Consider the following 18,261-nt stretch of genomic DNA (forward strand, 5'->3'; position numbering starts at 1 on the left):
ATGAATGACTTAATTGATCCATTCGGTGTAATTGTGTTGATTAATGATGACAGTCTGTTATTGTGCATTTTTATGTGTATAAGGCATATCTGAACAGCATCTCTCTGATGTTTCATGACCTTTATATCCCCGCCTTTACTTGAGAACCATCTGCTCATTCACCTCCAAGGCACCTTGTTTGGATTAACTGGCTTAAACTGGAGACAGATGTCAGTACAAAGTCAATATAACATATTTATGAATTTTTTTTTTTTTTTATGAATCAGATCGGACAATTTCTTTAAAATTCTGTAATGGAAACAGAATTATATTATTACTTTGCCCACCTTTAATTGTTTAATCGGGATGACTAATAAGTGAATTCCTAAAGGCAAATTATGACGCCTATATGCATGCATAGAAAAAAGACAGCGACATGTATCACTGCTTAGGCTCTCTCTGACAACTCACTTTGATATCAAGTGAGGCTTGGAAGTTTTAGTCTTTTAAGAAATTCCTTATTTTAGGTTGAAAGGATGGATGGCCTTTTCTAAAAGAGAGAACAAAAGTGGGCCTAGAATTGAACCCTGTGGGACTCCATCCGCTAAATATGATGGACAAAAAAAAAGTGAGACAACAAATAAAATAGTCAGATTTAAATGTAGCAGTTTCTTGTTTCTTGCAGTTGCATGCCGGGTTTTCAGTGATAGCCAGCCACCTTGAGGGAAGTTGTCTGGTTTGTGTGCGCTGTTTACACATTAACACATAACAGTGTCCAGTTTGTGCTACACTCATGTGAGTGTAGCACACCGTGTGAGCATCACAGGCAGGTGGAAACACACGACGAGCGATTCGTGCCACATTTAGAATGAGCTTGGGAGAGTGTAACTCAATATCTAATCACATTAAGGGGAGAAGTGCACGGAAGCAAGTGTGAACACCAGCTCGTCGGCTTGGAAATACATTGCATTGTCTCTTAATGTAAATTCCTAGATAGGCATAAACACCACATCAGAACTGTAAAATAAGAAGATGGTTGACTTTGTTTCTTCTCTTTTTGTATCTCTTTGTAGATATCTCCACTTTTCTCCTGCAGTCATTTTGTACCTACGTGTTGTTGACTCTCCATTTAGAAATGTGTACCACTCACTGCACACAGAGGCTCCACTCTGTGAGGCAATGACCCTGCAATGTGATTTAAAATGACAAGCTGATGTCTCGTTTGTCCCCTGTTATTTGGTGTCCTGTTTCTGTTAATGCAAACAACAACCTGCCAGCTCCTCCAGACCTTCGACTCCATGTACTCTCCGCTCTCCTGGGGGTTACCTTCAGCACTTGCAGTAAGTAACCCTGCTGACAGCCACACGAGTGGTAACTCTAAACCTGCCCCACAAGGACTTAAACACATGTCAAAAACATGCCAGCTGATGGTGATTAATGCTGCGCTGACAGGAGGCTAAGGAGGATTTTCCTTAGGTTCATTTGAACTTGCGTACTTTCACCTGAATGACAGGCCAACTCATTCATGTTTTACATCTCATTTCCGGTGGGTTCAGATGAAGCTATGAGCTTCTACAAATGTGGATTTTCAGGGGTCCAAGGACTGAAAATGGTTGTGACCCTATCGCTTTGTTCAGATTTTTATTAGAGTCATTATTAGGCCTACAAGCACTGGACATGGTTGCTGACTGACCGTAGTGTCAGCGAGTGAGCGCATTATCATCCATGTGCCTCAGTTAAAATGTAAACTCTGTCTGCAGCATCTGAGTGAAACCACACTGGTTTAATGTGTTAATCATTCTTCATATTATCTTATGTGGCGTGTATGTGCTGTTACATGTAATAGTCTGATGATGTCTTCAGGTAGAAAACAATCACCATCAAACTTCAGTTTTTTGTTAGTAGAAGAAAAAAGAAAGATTCATCAGACTGCCTTTATTGGTTGTAGAGACTAAACAATATTTGATGAACATTAGTGTCCACATCTATTAATAATTCATTTTGTGTCTTGCTCATAGTGGGGATTTAGTTCGGGTCATAAATAACTGCAGTGCAGACACTATTCCTGGAACATGCTAAGCTATCACTGCTTACTTAGCTCTGTCTAGACTAAATTAACTGAATTAACTCACAGAATGGAGACCCGACTCTTCTTTTTTAATGTACAATTGTCATAGAAAACCACGAGGTCATAGATTTAATTGTGCAGCTCTAATGGTGGTGTTCATCTGTGGGCCCACTGCCTGACAGAAAGATCTCAGCTAGACATTCATTGATCGCCAGAAGACGAGTCCTGGGTTGACTTTACAGTGGTTGGTTGATATTTGATGATGAATCTGCATGAGTAAAGTGGTGTCTTCGCTCTGAAGCACCACAGTTCTATGAAATATGTAGTCCTTCAGCAGTAAAATCAAGTCATCGAGAACAGAAACAAAGGAAAGAACAAGAACTATTGTAAAAATGCACTAGATTGCATGATCCCATTTAATATTGTCTAAATATGTTATCACTTATCAGGCTGCTCTGTAGATACATTAATACTACATTCATAAAGGATGACATATATGGACTTTTAGTTCCTAGTATGGCTCCAAAAGTAGTGAGTCCTACATTTCTGCTGTTACAAATTAGTCAATTATTTAATTCAACCTTCCCTGCCATGTTTGTTATTTTTTATATTTAAATGTGTAGTCTCTTTTGGGTTTTAGAAAGCTACTTTCAAAAGATTTTTTTTTTTTCACAGGTCAAGACAACCTGTGAATCATGAGTAAACTAATCTGAGTGGAAAACTGCCAGAGCGTCCAGCAACATGCAACGATTTGTAACAAGTTAGCTGTGGTGGTTTATTTCACTTTTTTTCCATTTGGCTAAACCCTATAATATACATATATAGAATATAATGGGCTACTGATCTTTTGAGCTGATTCAGATCATGAATGAGATTATTTTTAATTGTAGCACTGCAACTAAATTCATTCAAGAGCCCTTCCATAATTTTGGGATTTGTTCTGGTCCAAAACTCAAAAGGATCAATAAGCAACTGAAATTATTCAAAAGGAACAACAGCAAATCTTAAAAATAAATTTGGCATATTTTAGTATCAGTTATCTCAGCTCTACTTGCATCTGCTGTCGACTAGTTGACAGTTTATGAACATTTCTTTTGATTTCAAAACCCTTGTAAGGAACTTGTAACAAAAACTTTCGATAAATGTATAATGTATAAAATATAATTTTGTCCAAATCTTACATTTTTGTCCAAAAATCAATTTCCAAATTTGATAGTTTAATTATTTTGACTGAAATGTCAATTTTTAACCAAAGTAATTTAAATAATTGGAAATATGCAAAACAAAAAACAAAGCAAAGTATATATTTTAAGTAGACTGTGACAATGCTACATTTCCTAAAGTGGAGTTAACCTGTGAAGACTTTACTCCCCTTTACCAACAACGTCACGGCTCTTCGCTCTTAATTTATTCAACTGGGACTCTGCGATGTCCGCTCGCTCCTCAGCTTCCTCCAGCTCGTGCTGCAGCTTCCGAACTTTGGCCAAATGGACGCCACTTTCTTCCTCCTGTGTCCCACATAAAACAGTACCATAAATATGCCTGTTTTAGACCCAGTTCACACAGTGTTGAAGCATTTTAACTCACCGCCTCCTCACACTGCCGCTTATATGCTTTGACTTTCAGCTGCAGCTTGTTGACCAGATCCTGCAGTCTCGAGGCATTCTTCTTTTCTTCTTCACCCTAGAATTGAATATGCGACTCTCACATCTTTCTTTTTGAACATATTTACATATACAGTGAAATCACAGCTTGTGAATTTTGCTGTTAAGTAACAGAATGCATTTGTAACCTGATAAGTGAGCTCTTTCATTCTTCTTTCATATTTCCTCAAACCTTTCGTAGCCTCGCTGCTGCGTTTCTGTTCGGCCTCTAATTCATTTTCCAGCCCTCGGACCTTAAAAACAACCTTGGTTTAGGTCACATGCCAGACATTTACTTCTCTTTCTTGTTCGGTATCAATTTATACCCTAATCTCTAGTTTCTGCAGCTCCTTCCGTCCTCCTTTCAAAGCCAAGTGCTCCGTTTCATCCAAGCGCTGCTGCAGGTCTTTCACCGAGGCCTCCAGGTTCTTCTTCATCCTCTCCAAGTGAGCGTTGGTGTCCTGCTCCTTCTTCAGCTCCTCAACCATCACGGCAGCCTGCATGCAAATGTGAAGTCACGGTGAAATCTGAACCCAACCTCCAAAGCCAGCAGAGCTCGCCCATGTGCAGTAAATTAGATTTAAGGGGAGACTCACGTCCATAATGGCTTTCTTGGCCTTCTCGTCGGCGTTCCTCGCCTCCTGGATGGTTTCCTCCATGTCTGACTGCAGTTGAGTCAAATCAGCCTCGGCCTTCTTTTTAGAGTTCAGGAGGCTGGTGTTCTGATGGTTAAGTGACATTTAAATATGACACGTTGATTAAAAGAAGGAGTGGAGGAAGTATTCGTAAAGTTTAATTAAGCAAAAATACTATTTCTACAATGTAAACATGCAAGTAAAATTACAATTATGACTATTGTCACAGTTTAGATGGAGGCAATTTTCTATTCTCATGCGGCGCTATCACTAATGATGCATTTTTTAAAATATTAATAATTTTGCTTAGAAAATCTCCACAAAATAGTGAGAATTGGTGATACTTGGTACAATTGCAAACTGTATTATTTGCATATGTCCGTCCTCTAAAGTGTTGTGCGTGCTCACCTGCGTGTGCAGCAGCTGAATCCTCTCGCTGACGTCCATCAGCTCCTGCTCAGAGGCCTTTCGACTTCTCTCAGACTGCTCCAGCGCCGCCCTTACCTCCTCGTTCTCGGCCCCCATCAGGTTGTTGCGGCGCTCCAAGATAGCCAGCTCCTCCTTCAGGTCCTCCTGACTGTGGACGGCCTCGTCCAAGTGGACCTGCGTGTCCTGAGGCAGAAGGCGGGAGGCTTTAAAAGCACGAACATCATCGCAGCGTTCCGGTCTAACCCTTGTGCATGTGAGCGGAGTTCACACAAACCCTCAGCTGAGTCTGCAGGTTTCTCAGTTGTTTGGTGGCGTCGGACGCCTGCCGACTGGTGCGACCCAGCTGGATTTCCATCTCATTGAGGTCCCCCTCCATCTTTTTCTTTGCCCGGACAGTGTCGTTTCTGCTGCGCGTCTCGGCGTCCAGCGCGCTCTGCAGATTGTCCACGGTCCTCTGGTGGTTCCTCTTGAGCTGGTCAATTTCTTCGTCTTTCTCCACCACCTTCCTCTCCACCTCCGACTTGATCTGGTTCAGCTCCAGCTGAAGGTGCAGGATTTTGGCCTCCTGGTGTTCCAGAGAAGACTTCAGGGACAGAAACCAGCATTTAAAGTTGGTTTTACATTAAAAGATTTTAAAGTGAAAACTAAACAAACCTCTACTTCCTCCAGAGCTGCCTGGGCGTCTCTCTTGTCTTGTTCAGCTTGCTTTGAGACCTTTTCCAGTTCGTGGATAATTTTGGCAGACTGTCCGACTTGCTCGGTAATATCTGTGATCTCCTCTGGAAATGAACAGAAAAGTGTGATGTTCGTTTGTTTAACACAATAACTGACATGACCTGCAGAAGACTTACGCTGGAGATTTTTATTCTCTCTTTTCATGGTCTCAAGGTGATCCAGGGCTTCTTCGTATGAATTTTTCAGCTTGAAGAGCTCTGTGCTCAGCAGTCTGGTCTCCCTCTGGGAGACTTCAAGATCTGATTGACTCTCCTCATATTTCTGTTTCCATTCCGCCAGAACCTGAAAGCAGAGGAAATCAGCCTCAGTACGATGCAAATGAGGGAAAACTCCTGAGGATAAATAAAGAAGCACCTTGTCAAAGTTCCTCTGTTTCTTGTCCAAGGTGGCGCTGGCTGCATTTGACCTTTCCAACTCAACCATGAGATCCTCGACCTCCGCCTGCAGCCTATGCTTGGTTTTCTCCAGTGATGCACATTTGACATTTGCTGCCTCCGTCATCTCTTCAGACTCCTGCAGCCGCTGGGCCAGCTTCTTCCTTTGAACCAAAGATAAATGGGTTAAAGGAGAAGAAGCCTATCGGTGCTTGAGAAGCTTGAGAAACGCATGTCGCTTTCACTTGGCCTCCTCGAGTTCCTCGGTGCGTTGGATGGCGTCCGTCTCATACTTGGTTCTCCACTGTGCCACCTCGCTGTTGGCCTTGGACAGGCAGCGGTGCAGCTCAGCCTTGGCCTCCTGTTCCTCCTCGTACTGCTCCCTGAGCAGCTCGCAGTCGTGGCGAGATGACTGCAAACTGTGAGCTAAGGCATTTCGCGTCTGATAAGGAAAACAAAAAACTTTTTTTTTTACCACTTGGAAACAGTAGAAACAAGCTGCAACGTTTCATCACACTGCTGGCAAACAGAGAGAATTTTACAAATTCAGCAGTTATGAAGCAATTTATTATTCATTATGAATTTATAAGTGATACGTTTCTGTCAAATGTAGAAAATAAGACGATAACATTCTCTTTTTCAAGAAGCTATAATCAAAATGTTTAGCTTTAACCGATCATCAAAACAGTAGATTTTTCTATCAATCGACTTGTCAACCTCAGGCCTTCTAACATTAAGTGCTGCATTTAAACAATGGTTTAGGTTCAGGTTTACACCCCTGCTGTGCCTTACTGAGCCCGCCAGACCTTAATTTCCTCATCCAAAAGTTTCTTCAGCTCGTCAATTTGATGACTCCCCAAAGATCTCCCTCTGTTCAGCTGGGAAATAGTCATCTCCTTCTCTTCTAGCTGACGTGTAAGTTCACCTATTCAGGACAAACAGGAGACAAATTTATTCATCTGTCACTAAATGTTGTTTGTCAGTTTTTAGAAAAAGTGACATACCATTTTCTGTTTGCAGACGAGCACTGAAGGCCATGTGATCACTGAGAGATCTCTGTGCTTCCTCTGCCTTTGTCTTGTGTTCATTCATTTGGTCTTCAAAGCTTCTACACAGTTTCTCCAGATTAGCCTGAAATATTATTGACGATCATTTGTCAAGCACTAACATTTTAAGACTTCTACTCCGCTCTGAAGGCAGACATTACCTTGCTTCTCAGAACACTCTCCACGTTGCACGACATGTCATCGATTTCCATCTTCAGCTCGCTCTTCTCTTTCTCCAGCTTCTGCTTGACTCTTTGAAGACTGTCTATCTGGTCACTAAGTTCTGCAATGCTGTCCGCCTGCTTCTTACGTAAAGTGGCAGTTGTGGACTCGTGCTGCAGGGTTACCTCTTCCAGGTCACGACGCAGCCTCTGATACTCGGCCTCGCGCTTCTTGTTGAGCTCAGCCTGTGCGGCAGTGGCTCCTCCGGCCTCCTCCAGTCTCTCTGTGATCTCACATAGCTCTCTGGACAGATCCAAACTCTGCATCTCCACTTTGGCCCGGGCCGAGCGCTCGGCTTCAGTCTGCTCCTCCAGTTCTTCACTGTGAGCCTGCAGCGAAGTTGAATTAAAAATAAAATAAAATGATTTTACAGAACATCTCTATATGTATCCTATAAAAAATTATACCTGAAGCTCTTTAATCTTCTTCTGTAGCTGAATGCTAAGAGCTTGTTCGTCATCCATTTTGCACTGCAGGTTGCTGATTTCAAAGTCCTTTCTGAAAACAGAAACATTTTGGGAAAGATATAAACTGTTACTGCCATTTGCATATTTTAAAGAATGGCTAATGACAAGGTTTTGATGTCTGTGCCGTAAAATAAGTAATAAAGAGACAAAACATTGTGCAATGCTATAAAATCTGTTCACTAGAGCTTGTAAAGCATGTGCATGTCCAGCTTATTCTGGATAAAATCTAATCTAACAACCGATATATTGACAATAGGACTTCACAAAGTAGTCTGTAACATAACACTGAAAACAGCAAACTCTTAATTTACTCTTCAACCTCTTCAAGATGTTGAAGTGTTAATTTTTGAGCTTCTGTAGTGCTGCTATGCACCAGGCTAACTGTTTTCATTTTTTATGCTAAGTCAAGCTAACAGCCAGTTAGCTAGAAACAGGTGGAAACTGCTTGCCCAAATACAATAAATGTATTGCCAAGCAAAAGCAAAATGCAAAAAATACTTTTGCACTACACGTCTTGTACTTTTGTGTTAAACAAACAAGCTATAGCAAATGAATAAGTTGAAATTGGAGGAGCTAAGCTAACTTAAAATAGCCTAACTGTTATTATATGTGTGTGGACTATATATGTAGACTCACAATTACAGTACATGAGAGTGGTATCAATCATCTAACTCTCACAAAGAAGCATTAAACTAACAACTAAACTAACAATAAATCATTTTGGCTTTCAATCGAAACAACAAATAAATCATACTGATATTAAAAAACCTTTACAACTCACTTACGAAGTCGGTGCCTGAAAGCACCACTAAAGCTCACTAGTTAATATGCTATAGCTTACTAGTTAAAATGTTAACTTTACAGTTTGCTATTTTATGAACATTACGTTGGTCGTTGGTTGTTTTTATTCTTTAGTTTTTTGTTTGTTTGTTTTTTAAACAGAGGGGGGAAATCCAGGCTAGCGGTTTTCCCATGTTTGTGGTACTTAGCCAATTAGCCAATGGGGAATACAACTTCCTGAGGTATCAATCTTCTTGTGAAGCTCTTGACAACAAACAAACAAAAAACTTAATTGTGTCCCATGCTTTATGATACATGAGTTTACTTTTTCAGTCGTTCCCCCGCCTGCTGCATTTCATTCTCCAGGTCCATGATGGTCTCCTGAGACAGCTTCAGATCTCCCTCCAGTTTCTTTCTCGATCTCTCACTATCAGCATGCAGCTTCTTCACCTGCTCCAGCGAGGACTCCAGCTGCAACACATGTCAATGTAAACCACAGAAGAGTCTGAATCACTTGAATCGAGACGTGTCAGCTGTGTTTTGTGAAGCATGTAGTCGCTCCACACTCACGTCATCGACCTGTTGTTCCAACTTGACATTCGTTTTCATTAGAGAGTTCACTTTGTCCTCTTCGGCCTGGAGGTCGTCTAAAGTCCGCTGGTGTACCTCCTGCAAAGCTTTAATCTCCTTTGCTGACTTCAACAGTTTTTCCTCTAGAGTAGTTAGCTCCTCTACCAAATTCTTAACCTAAGCACAGAAGCAGTTTTAAAAGTATATGTTAAATACTCATCCAATACGAGGGGCACTACGTGACAAATCATCAGATTCACCTTATTCTCTGTGGCGTGTTTCTCTTTCTCCACCTTAACAATGGTAAGTTCCAGGTCGTCAATATCCCGTTTGAGCTCCGAACACTCATCCTCCAGCTTCCTCTTCTTGGCGGTGATTTCAGCATTGATCTCCTCCTCTTCCTCCATCCTCTCAGACAACTCTTTGATTTTGGCCTCCAGGTTGATCTTGCTCTTTATCAAGCCTTCGTACCTCTCCTCGGCATCGCACAGGTTCTCCCTCTCCTAGGGAGCAAGGACATATGGTTGATTATGAGATAACAGCATAAACAGAGCTTGGACAACCTTCTCTTCTAAGTACCTGTCTTTCTTTCGACTGTTTTTTTTTTTTTTTAACCTGGTCCAAGAGGTAATCATGAAGGAGTTACCACATAAAGTGAGCTTTTCTTCATCCCAAATAACCTCAGCTGTGTTTAGGTTGGTGATATAGCCCATTTCCCTACTCTACTATATGGGATCCACTGTCTCTGCAGGATGTTGTCTAATGTACCTTCCTTGTGTCTCTTGGTCTGACTTGTTCTCTTCTTCTTTTTGGTCTCTCTCAGTAGTGAGTTTATTAACTAAGTGTCCTCCAACAATCGATTTTTAAATTAACTCTAGAAAGCACTGATGTGAGCTCCAGTCTTGCTGATTCTAATGAACGGATTCGCTGGAGCAAATGGGAGCTCTGGGTCTTCAATTCCTGGGGCTTCCTCTGGACTGACCAATCTTTGCCAAAGTAAAGATGGACTGTTGTTTCTCTTATTGTTGTAATGAAGATTGCTACAGTAACTGAATAGTTTCCTGTAAACACTACTGTGTAAACACAACTGATTCAACTAGGCAACTTATGGTAAGACTCAGTTGTTAACAGGAAACTGTTTCAGACAATGACCTAATGAAACTTCTTAACATACAGAGGAGACAAACAGAGGTAAGCCTGAAACCTGAAATATATTTTGTTTTGTTCAAACGTATGCACCACATGATTTCACATGTGCTATTTCCTGGTTTGATGCCTTCAGTAGAAATTATTACAGAAAATCCTTGAAGGTTTGTGTCTCTCTTAAAGCTGTTCTTTATAAGTTCTGGTATTGTTATATTCAGTGTTTAGTATAATGACTTTGTCTTCTAGCTTCTTATTTGTTGTTGTGCTGTTTCCCTGCAGGGATCGATAATGTTTCCGCTTATCTTTCCTCATTATTGATAATGTAGTGGCTTTTAATCGACCTTTTTAGTCAAACAGAACAAAATCCACACAAACAGACCGCTTTGTCTTTACATACTGCTTGGATTTGAAGGTAAAGGTCATTTTTCTCCTGGACAAGAGCGACCATCTTCTCCTCCAACTCCTTCTTCCTGGCCTCCGACTTTGCCAGCTCCTCTTTGAGATGGGAGAACTCCTCTTTCATGGTCTGCATTGCCTTTTCGGCCTCAGCACTTCGCAACAGAGGCTTTATCTTGAAGAAGAGCCTCATCCAAGGCCAGTTCTTCACATTCATGAATGAACGGACGTTGTACTGAATGATGAAAATGGACCCTCTGCAGAGAGAAAACAGTGAAGGTTATTGATGATACCTTGAATGGAATAAAGAATTCAAGTTTTTTTATTGCACACAGAATGCAGACAAGATCAAGAAAGGAAGAAGACTTTTAAGAAGGAATTTTATAACACGGTAGGATTTCAAAATACAAGTAGCTAATGACAGTTACACTGACTGGCCAAAAAAAAGTCGGCATCTGGATTTAACTAAGTAAACAGATACAAGCCTCCTATTGGATAATTACTGCGTGGACGATTATCTTTCAGTTAGAAACAAGTTATTTAACCCCAACTGATGCAATGAGTAGCTTATCATTTCTTAAACGACCACATCGAAAGACACATCTCATGGTCGTGGAGAAGATGTTAATAGTGAAGAGCATTTCCACATGTACAATGCGATGGGAACTCAAACGATTGGGACTAAACAACTGTGTAGTCTTAAGAAAACCACTAATCCATGAGGCTAAGGCGGTCCAACAAAATATTAGAGTGTGTGACTTTTTTTTTGGCTATGCAGCCTATATATATATATTTATATAAAGACATGAATGTGTCAGAGACCTTTTCTTCGACATCTCCTTGAAGCTCAGCCTGCTGACGTAACCTCGGGCCACAGCCTGGATTCGAGTCATCAGCACAGCTAGACGCTCGTCCCTCATCTCCTCCAGCAGACCCAGAAGGCCGGCTTTGAAAAACACCTGTATTTGTGTTGATAAATGCTGAGTGAAGACTCCTTTCTTAAATTCTTTTGGACATCATAAATGGTTTGTGCCAAAATACATGCATTAGTCTTGAAGAAATGCCATGAAGGGAAACTTTCATCATATGTCAGGAATACCTTTGTGTATCCCAATCTGTACTGTGTGTGGTCCACTTCAATGGAGGACAGCAGCTTCTCTGAGGCCTTCTTGCTGTCGATAAACTGCCCCTCAGGGATCGCACCGGTGTTCAGAATCCTGTATCTATCGCACACATAAGGAAATTCAAGTTTAAACTTTTTGCAGTCAACAGAAAGAAAGAAAGAAAAGTGGGGTCTGTTACCTTTGCCTGAAATCTCCGTAAAGAATCCTGCTGGGGAATCCCTTCCTGCAGATCCGGATACCTTCTAGCACGCCGTTACACCGCAGCTGGTGAAGAACCAGATGATGATCCATGGACCCTACAGAACAGGGAGAAATATTTCTTCTCAGCTTAACTTGAAAAAAATGTATCAACATGTTGTGTGTTTGTTTATTTCTTACCCGGTGTCTTGGTTTCATTTGGAATGAGGCATCTGACAAAGTGTGGATGTGTGGACCTGAGGTTGGCCATCAGTTTGTTCAAGTTCTCCTGCAGCCAATAAACACGTTAGCAAAAGCTAATTGTTGACAAGTTTACCATTATCTTAGCTTAGTTTAGCTTAGCTTAGCGCAAAGACTGGAAACAGGAAAAACGCTAATTTGGCTTAGCTCAGCATCTCTAAAGTAGACAAATGTTTCTTGTTGCTGGTTTAATATGGTCAAAATAGTACAAAAAATCTATATGCTAAGCTAAGCTAACCAACTGGTAGCAGCTTAATACAGTACAAGTGTGGTATCAATCTTTTCTTCCAATGCTTGGGAAGAAAACGAATCACTCGTTACAAACTGCCGCAAACTTGGAAGACTTGATTTTAAAAAATAAACACTAAATAAGTACTAATGATATGAGCGGTTAGAGGTTGTGAGTGAAAATTAAAAGTGTTTCTTTCACTCAATAGGTGAACTGGCAAAACATAAATGAAAAGAAAAGTTTCAGAAATACTCAAAGCAACAGCAAGTCCTAAAAATAGAGACTAGTGGTACAAAAAGAAGTACGAAGTGGACAAAACTCCTAACTCATAACATTTGATAGAATGACTGCTGACGTTGGTCAAGGATGACCCTGATGAAACTGAAACGTGTCGATCAGAGAGCCACTTACATTTGTTCATTTATAGCAGCTTCTTATGTGTTTCCATTGACACACATCAATAATAAATGAAAAATAACCACTCTCTTCATATTGCAGCCTAAAAACTATTGCGGCATTGGCCTTTTTTGTTGCTGTTCCTTTTAATATGAGGCGTGAAACATCAGTAGGTAGCCTCATCTGTGCAGATAAAAATACTATAAATAATACAGCATAGCCTTTTTTTGAGAAGTTGCCAAATTGCAAATCTTTTTCGATTTTATCATTTATAGACTTGTGGTTGGTTTTACTTTATGTATCCTCTCATGAGAATTTTTCTTGAGATGGAAAAAAATGGAATTTAGCCTATTAAAAGAAAGCAGCTGTTAGATGAACATTTTTACACAATTATTTTAGACTGTAAGCTTGGTTTCAAGTGTCCACCAGTTTTAATGTTTCCGTCTTGAGGTCCAAACAATATTTTAAAAGGCATATATTTAAGTAATATCGCAAGAATGACAAATCCGTCTGAATTATGAAGAGGAGAAAAAATCCAGGTGATGTCAATAAGGTTTTCAGGACACATTATTTTATTAAATGACCTGAGGCTCTTACCCTAAAAAGTGCAGAAACTGTTTGGAAAGAAGATCCCTTTCTTTTTGAACTTTTCTTACTTCCATCAGCAGCTGCTACAAAACACGAGATAAACATAGGAACAAATTGTGAAGCAAACAAACATTATCTCACTGTAACTTTGACATCTGCCTTTAAAAGTGTGGCCTCACCGTCAGCAGTAGAATACGTGGCGAAGAGCTGAGAGAGCAGTTTGAGGGAAGCCTTTTGGTAAAGCGCCACCACGGTGTCATTCAGCGGGTCTTTGTTTTTCTCCAGCCAGCCGCTGATGCTGTAGTCGACGGTGCCGGCGTAGTGCATCAGGGAGAAGTGGGCCTCCGCCTTTCCTCTGCACGGTTTGGGCTTCTGAAAGATGCTGTCCTTCCCCAGGTGTTGGTCGTACAGCTTGTGTTTAAATGAGGCGTCGGTCGCCTTCGGGAACATGCACTCCTCTTCAAGAATGGACAAAATACCCATCGGCTGCAGGAGAGAAAGCTGATGAGAGTTTTATTCACATCAGCGACCGGTTGAATACTTAAGGTTACAAAAAGCTAATGGACCTTCTCAATGAGCTCAATGCAGGCTGCCAAGTCCATGCCAAAATCAATGAACTCCCACGTTATCCCTTCCCGTTTGTACTCCTCTTGCTCCAGCACGAACATGTGGTGGTTGAAGAACTGCTGAAGCTTCTCATTGGTGAAGTTGATGCACAGCTGCTCCAGGCTGTTCATCTGAATCACACGGAAAACGTTACGTCATTGAGCCACTGAAGAGAATTTCAAGCGGTTTAGCACATTTTACGTTTTGTTCACCTCAAAGATTTCGAAGCCCGCGATGTCCAGGACACCGATGAAATGCTGCCGGGGAAGTTTGGTGTCGAGCTGCTGGTTGATCCTCGTGACCATCCACAGGAACAGCTTCTCGTACACTGCCTTAGACAGGGCGCCGATGGCGTTGTTCACCTGAAAATCGACGTGGTATTCACCTAAATCAGCTTTAGTTTTCTTTTCTTTTGTCTTTTGTCTCGGTTTTTAGCAGTGTTTTCCTCATAGGTGTTTTTTTTTAATATAAAGCACTTTTTTATGCATGAAAAGTGTTATATAAATAAAGTCGGATTAACTGATTGATAGAAACGTATCGTACCTGCTGTGGAGTCTGACCTTTGGTGACATACTCGTTCCCGACCTTCACCCGAGGGTTACACAGCGCTTTCAGCAAATCAGCAGAGTTCAGACCCATCAGATAGGCCACTTTGTCTGCCACTGCAGGATGTAAAAACAGTGACATATTTTCATCTGAACCTTGAAATAATCAGTGAATTTTCAGGCGCCGCCTCAGACATCTCACCCTCAGTGCCATCGGGCTCTGCCTGCTCCTCGCGCTGCTTCTGCTTGAACTTCATATTCCCAAAATGCATCACAGCTCCCGTCAGCTTGTAGATGCCCACCTTTTCCTCCGTGTTAAACCCCAAGATGTCAATGGCACTCTGAACAACAGGCACAGAAATATTGTGATTAATGTTGTTAATGATGTCACGTTTGCGTGTTGCTTTGTTGTCCAGATTCATGATAAACAAAGGGTCAGCACTAACGTGAAAAATTCATCAGTCAACAATCAACCAGTGCTCTGATCCAACCATTGAGCACTTACGTCTGTGGCCATCAGCTCTTCTGTATCGTCGATGCTCAGCACAGTGATTTCACCGTGGCTGATGAATGGGTAGTCGAAAGGATTGATGGTGATCAGCAGCATCTCTGAAATGAAACGTGAACGTGTTGAAAGCTCCGCACGGGCTCATCTTAATCGTTCAGAGCTCATCGATCGGCCTCTTCACCAATTAAATCAGGCTTCTTGTTGGACAGGATCTGATAGAAGATGTGATAGCTCCTCTCGGCCGGCAGCTGAAAAGTCACTCTGGATTTTTCCAAAAGGTCTAAGAAAACATAGGAATAAAAAAAAAAAAAAAAAGATAATGGAAATGGACCCTACAGCAGAAAAAAAGTGATTGTGGCTAATGATGTGGACACTGAGTAAATAAACTTACAAGTTTCAATATCAGCCGATGCCAACTTCCCCTTAGTTCCAAAGTGGATACGGATGAATTTACCCTAGAAAAGTTAAACTTGTGAATAATACTGCAACAAACGAACACAATGTTATTTCTTTTAAAACTCTACTTTAGTATAATATGCTTTTCTTTGTATGCAATGATCCTTACAAGAAAATCACTTTACCATCATGAAAACAATGTTATTTTACGTTTGTATTGAAATTTTATGCAAAGTGAGTTTACAGACAAAACAATAATAACAGGAAGTCGAACGATTCAGTCATATTATTAAAAAGTTTTTGTTAATTATTTAACAACTGCCTTTCCAGACTTTCTATCCAGACATCTTTCAGCTCTGTCGATTTTTGTGAAATAAAGTCAGAGCTCCGTAGTTGTCTGAAGGAAGTGGAAAGTGAAAATTATGGTTCATTGCTGAATTTGGTCTTTAAAGGGGATTTGAAGACAACTAGAAAAACACATAAAATCAATTTAATCTTTAAGATCACATGTTAATTGCACTATTATACACAGGAGATATACTGATTTAGTTTCTTGTCATCGTAGCCACATTAGAGTGTCAACCTAGTGTCAACGTATGGGGGCATGACTGAACTAAACTCACAAATCGAGAAGAGTTGTCATTCCTCACAGTCTTGGCATTCCCAAAAGCTTCCAGCAGCGGGTTGGCCTGGATGATTTGATCCTCCAGAGTCCCCTAAAGAAGCAAAGCCACATAACTCGTGTAGAAAGAGTAGGTTTTTTTTCTTAACATCGTATGCCAGTTTGTTTCTGATCTCCGCGTGATTTGACTCTGAACCTGCATTTTGCCGCCAAGCTGCTCCTTCTTGCTCGAGTCTCCGAACGATGCAATTGTTGCAAAGTACTGGATGACTCGCTTTGTGTTGACCGTCTTCCCGGCACCAGATTCACCACTGATTTAATAACCATAAAATAACAAGCAGTAAGATATGAAACCATGACATAAGTGGTGCATGCCATGCGTATCCATCTACTTATTCTATGCGAAGAGGCTCCTCCATAACGTCCAGAGTTATTAGACATTAAAAGAAGTATAACAACACTAAAACAGCAGGCTGATATGTCTGGCTGAATTGTGTAAATGCAGATGTACTTACGTGATCAGGATGGACTGGTTCTCTCGATCTGTTTAAAGGACAGAGGAATTCATGTAAACATCGGCCCCTTTGCGCATTTATGTTTTTATCAAGGTGAATTACAACCAATTTCTCACTGAGCACTTTTAAAACTGTGACTTTTGTTTTGCTGTGGCAAAAACACTTTCTTTGTTTTTGTACCATTTTGGTCGAAAACAAAACAGTGTGCTTAAGAAAATAATGTGTACATAAATGCATCCTAACAATTTTTATCATTTGTCTCTTCAGTCTTCTAAATCATGGCTCTATTTGGTTTTATTTTGGACAAAATCTTAATTTGGTGTAATTTTAGGCAGAAAGTAAGTAAATACAGGTTTCTATTTTTTTTCTTTAAATTACATTTTAAGTTCATTTTATTTTGTCAGTGTACATAGCATTTATTTAAATTAATTATTATTTGTACCTTATTTTGTTGACAAAATTCTTTTATTTTAGTTAGATTTCAGTAAAAAATAAATATATATATTTGTGGATAATGGTCAGTTTCACACATGCTTTTTCTAAATTTAATTTCTGTCAAAGAACTAAAGATAATTTGGCCAGGTTTAAATATATATAATATATAATACATATAATATTTGATTTTATACATTTTTATGCCAAGTTGTATTATTAGCAACTTGTATTATTTAACAGATCAGTTTATCACGCTGAATGAATAACATGAAGGAACCAATTTAAAAACTTGCGAACCAACTGAGATTAGTCAGGCCAGACCTGTGAGCATGTACTGGTAAGCGTTGTCAGAGATGGAGTAGATGTGTGGGGGGGACTCTTGACGTTTTTTCCCCTTGTAGCTGGCCACCACCTCTGGGTTGTAGACCGGAAGCCACTTGTAAGGATTTACCGTCACACAGAAGAGTCCCGAGTACGTCTGTGAGGAAAAAAAATGAATCAGTTTGAACACTAATGAGGAAATGGTTGGTGGTGGATGTTCAAAATGTCATCATTACACTCTTGTCCTTACATAAATCATCCAGGCAGCATATCGCTCCTTAAGGTTAAAGAGCACTGCCGGTTCGTGGAGGTGCGTCAGCAGGGCCATGTCCTCGATCTTGTCAAACTTTGGAGGGTTCATGGGCCGAACGTCGTCCAGGTGCACTGTGACCACCTGTGCTTTCGTTTCAAATCATCCCGTGTATTGATTAAGACAAATAACAGCACTGGAGTTAAACACATGATGCGAACGACACCCACCTTTCCCCCTTCGGTCTCCACGGTGACCTGGAAGCCGTCCTGACTTTTGATTTTGCCCTTGACATACTCCTGCCTCGGGTCGGGCACAAAGACGGCAGTTTTGGCATCGAATGGCATATTCTGGGCTGCGATCCTTTCCCGCTCTGATTTGCGGAGGTACGGAGCTGCCACCCCAAATATTTCCATATCTGCGTCGCTCATTTTGTTGGGCTGGATAAGTACCACAACTAGATGTACTAAAACGATCATATTAATTAAAAAAAAAACTCAGGATGAGAACTGATAAACTGGTCATAACATCAAACTTACCTGAAAAGGAGTCAAAAGATGCTCAAATGTTTGCTTAAATCTCTGCACTGCTAACATACCTCAACTTAACAAGACCATGACAGCTTTTAGAAGCTTTATATACAGTCTATCCTGCTTCACAGCTGTGTCTTCTCCTATATTTGGTCTTCCATGCTCCGTTGTATGTCCATTTTGTATTTCAAACTATGTATAGCTGTATTGTGTCACTTTTAAACGGTTTCAATTGTAATCCTTAAGACTGTCCATTAAAAAGCAATGA

At 40.6% G+C, this 18,261-nt stretch overlaps 1 protein-coding gene across 1 annotated transcript; it reads right to left on the reverse strand.

Annotated features, from left to right (window-relative positions):
* Window positions 1-1,840: 1,840 nt before the first annotated feature.
* Window positions 1,841-18,046, reverse strand: LOC124997287 (myosin-2-like). The gene is made up of 39 exons (XM_047570874.1): window positions 18,003-18,046; window positions 17,694-17,929; window positions 17,464-17,607; window positions 17,214-17,370; window positions 16,458-16,485; window positions 16,139-16,253; window positions 15,944-16,036; window positions 15,316-15,379; window positions 15,106-15,204; window positions 14,922-15,025; window positions 14,619-14,757; window positions 14,415-14,533; window positions 14,084-14,233; window positions 13,832-14,002; window positions 13,445-13,751; window positions 13,275-13,348; window positions 11,993-12,080; window positions 11,793-11,910; window positions 11,590-11,713; window positions 11,313-11,449; window positions 10,492-10,747; window positions 9,209-9,451; window positions 8,949-9,125; window positions 8,704-8,849; window positions 7,539-7,629; window positions 7,071-7,460; window positions 6,868-6,994; window positions 6,670-6,788; window positions 6,109-6,305; window positions 5,844-6,027; window positions 5,606-5,771; window positions 5,409-5,533; window positions 5,029-5,337; window positions 4,734-4,937; window positions 4,287-4,412; window positions 4,017-4,187; window positions 3,840-3,944; window positions 3,635-3,730; window positions 1,841-3,555 (listed from the first exon to the last, which is right to left on the reverse strand). The coding sequence occupies exons 2-39, from the start codon at window positions 17,892-17,894 to the stop codon at window positions 3,412-3,414; spliced, it is 5,808 nt and encodes a 1,935-aa protein (XP_047426830.1). The 5' UTR covers window positions 17,895-17,929; window positions 18,003-18,046; the 3' UTR covers window positions 1,841-3,411.
* Window positions 18,047-18,261: the final 215 nt, after the last annotated feature.

The sequence above is a fragment of the Mugil cephalus genome, chromosome 20 (genome assembly GCF_022458985.1).
Source record: "Mugil cephalus isolate CIBA_MC_2020 chromosome 20, CIBA_Mcephalus_1.1, whole genome shotgun sequence".
Taxonomy (NCBI): domain Eukaryota; kingdom Metazoa; phylum Chordata; class Actinopteri; order Mugiliformes; family Mugilidae; genus Mugil; species Mugil cephalus.

What these genes read in the sequence shown, in the direction of transcription:
- LOC124997287 (XM_047570874.1), bottom strand. Translation starts at nt 17,894, where the DNA reads ATGAGCGACGCAGATATGGAAATATTTGGGGTGGCAGCTCCGTACCTC. An exon ending in TGGAGACCGAAGGGGGAAAG is followed by an intron (nt 17,608 to 17,693) that starts GTGGGTGTCGTT and finishes ACGAAAGCACAG; the next exon opens with GTGGTCACAGTGCACCTGGA. An exon ending in TTCAGCTGCTGCACACGCAG is followed by an intron (nt 4,413 to 4,733) that starts GTGAGCACGCAC and finishes CTTAACCATCAG; the next exon opens with AACACCAGCCTCCTGAACTC.